Source organism: Lactuca serriola, chromosome 2, assembly GCF_051521515.1.
Source record: "Lactuca serriola cultivar US96UC23 chromosome 2, Lser_US96UC23_V15, whole genome shotgun sequence".
In the NCBI taxonomy this organism is placed as follows: domain Eukaryota; kingdom Viridiplantae; phylum Streptophyta; class Magnoliopsida; order Asterales; family Asteraceae; genus Lactuca; species Lactuca serriola.
Genome location: NC_136409.1, coordinates 182,665,217 through 182,667,615, shown reverse-complemented (window position 1 = coordinate 182,667,615; position 2,399 = coordinate 182,665,217). Strand labels below are relative to the sequence as shown.

Sequence of the window (2,399 nt, the reverse complement as noted above, 5' to 3'; positions counted from 1 at the left end):
GGCATTCAATGGATTTGGAGTTTAATGACCATTGAACTCTTCAATGAGAAATATGAAAGTCTTTAAATATTTAAATAAATATATTTTTTTTAATTTTTTTAATATGTTTCATTGAACTTGTAGAGTTTAATATATTATGGGATAAAAATGAATAGAATTGTATACAATAATGAATGATGATGTGTAACCCATTAAACTATAATGCACCGTCGATCCTAATAATAATGATTTCAATGCCAAGTCTACATAAGTCAAATCATACAGGCTGATTTCCTTATATATTAACGTTTTCGATTTTACCATCTAGATATACAATGGCAGAAATTCAAATGACCACCTATGACATCGTCATCTTCGGAGCATCTGGTTTCACAGGCAAGCACGTAGTTAGAGAAGCTCTCAAGTTTCTTTCACCGAATTCGCCTCTCAAATCACTTGCCTTAGCCGGTCGGAACCTTTCAAAACTCTCCGAAACACTAAAATGGGCTTCCAAATCTCCCCCAACCATCCCCCTCCTCGTTGCTGACACCTCCGACACATCCTCTCTCCGCCGCATGGCTTCCCAAGCAAAACTTGTCCTTAACTGCGTTGGTCCTTTTCGCCTTCACGGTGACCCAGTCGTCGATGCCTGTGTTGAAGCCGGATGTGATTATTTAGATATTTGTGGTGAGCCGGAGTTCATGGAGAGGATAGAGGCCGTTTACCATGAGAAGGCGGTGGAGACCGGTAGCCTGGTGATTTCAGCTTGTGGGTTTGATTCTATTCCAGCTGAATTCGGGTTTATGTTCAATTCCAGGCAATGGGTTTCTCCGGCGGCTCCTAATCGGGTTCAAGCCTATCTACATCTTGAATCGGATAAAAGGATAGTTGGAAATTTTGCGACGTATGAGTCTGCGGTTTTGGGGTTCGCTAATGCTGATAACCTCATCAAATTGCGACGATCAGGACGAAGAAGAGCTCGACCTTCGGTATGGTACAGTAATCATCGTTTTGTGTATTTATTTATATTCTGCTCTTAACTTTTTTTTTCTCAGATTCCTGGTTATGCTCCTACAAAAGGATCGATAATAGAACACCAGAAAGAGCTCGGACTTTGGGCCCTTAATCTCGCATCCGCCGATGCCACTGTTGTTCGGAGAACACTCTCGATCCTTACAGAAAATCCCACTGGTCTGCATGGAGTGAATGAGGATCCTAAAATGGCAGATAAACGAGTCGCATTTTGGTCCAGAGTAAAACCTGCTCATTTCGGAGTAAAGGTTGGCAGCAAGAAGCTTCTGGGTCTTCTTCCATGGATCGCAATGGGGTTGTCGATTATGCGGTTGTGCGGATCCTCTGTGGGTAGGTGGTTTCTGTTGACATTCCCTTCCGTTTTCAGTCTTGGAGTTTTTAGGAAGAAGGGTCCAACCAAAGAGCAATTGGAGAGTGCTAGTTTTAAGATGTGGTTCGTCGGCCATGGATTCAGTGATGCGAATCTTGCTTCTCAGAGAAACGCAACGCCTGATACAGAAATTATTACGAGGGTGACGGGGCCTGACGTTGGGTATCTCACAACTTCGATCATTCTGGTTCAGTGTGCGTTGATCATTTTGGAACGACGGGGAGATCTTCCGAAAGGCGGCATCTTAACTCCTGGAATCGTTTTTGGCCCCACTCATCTTCAAGATCGACTACAGGAGAATGGTGTTTCCTTTGATTTGATTTCAAAGACTCAGCTCTATACATGAATTGGATGCTTGTCTTATTAGTTTTACTTTTAGTCTTTTAGATGCAATAAAATGAGGTAGCAATGCCATCTATCTACCCGTAGTCCCTATATAAAAAAAATGAAACATCTTTGTATAACAAAGTCATTTTGTATGAGTTTCATTATATAATAAAAGATATTATTATTTTACAATGTTGCGTGTTTTATTATTTTTAAATTACTTTATTACTTTTGTAAAGACTAGATTAAGCTATAAAAAAACATTATGATTAACTGATTTATTTCAACTTATAAAAAAAAAAAAAAAGACAAAAAAAGTCTTTTGACAAGGTTTATTCTTTGGATTTAGTTCCTACATATAATATCTTATTTCTTTTATTAAAATGATCTAAAGTTATTATTTTACTTTTACTTTTATATTATTATTATTATTATTATTATTATAAAATATGTTATTTTTTCTTATACCATATGTATTTGAAATCATAACTCCTCAATTTTTAACTAAACCTAATGATTGTTTATAGAAATTCTTTAAACACAAAACTACAAAAATAGTTCTGTGGTTTGCAAATGTATCCGATTTTTTATTCAAACCTTGACAAATTCAGATAAATTGTTATTTTGAACATTTTTTATTGTGGTTTGGTCTCTCTCAAAACTATAATCCTTCTAATATCTTTTTTATGTT

At 36.9% G+C, this 2,399-nt stretch overlaps 1 protein-coding gene across 1 annotated transcript; it reads left to right on the top strand.

Annotated features, from left to right (window-relative positions):
- The first annotated feature begins 314 nt into the window (after positions 1-314).
- On the top strand, positions 315-1,900 carry LOC145087652 (putative mitochondrial saccharopine dehydrogenase-like oxidoreductase At5g39410). Its single transcript, XM_079025664.1, has 2 exons — positions 315-968; positions 1,035-1,900. Exons 1-2 carry the CDS (start codon positions 315-317, stop codon positions 1,725-1,727), a joined length of 1,347 nt encoding a protein of 448 aa, XP_078881790.1. The 3' UTR covers positions 1,728-1,900.
- Positions 1,901-2,399: the final 499 nt, after the last annotated feature.

Bases quoted from the DNA above. Each gene is read 5' to 3' on its own strand.
- LOC145087652 (XM_079025664.1), top strand. From the start codon at position 315: ATGGCAGAAATTCAAATGACCACCTATGACATCGTCATCTTCGGAGCA. The intron at 969-1,034 runs GTATGGTACAGT...TTTTTTTCTCAG, and splicing joins GAAGAAGAGCTCGACCTTCG to ATTCCTGGTTATGCTCCTAC.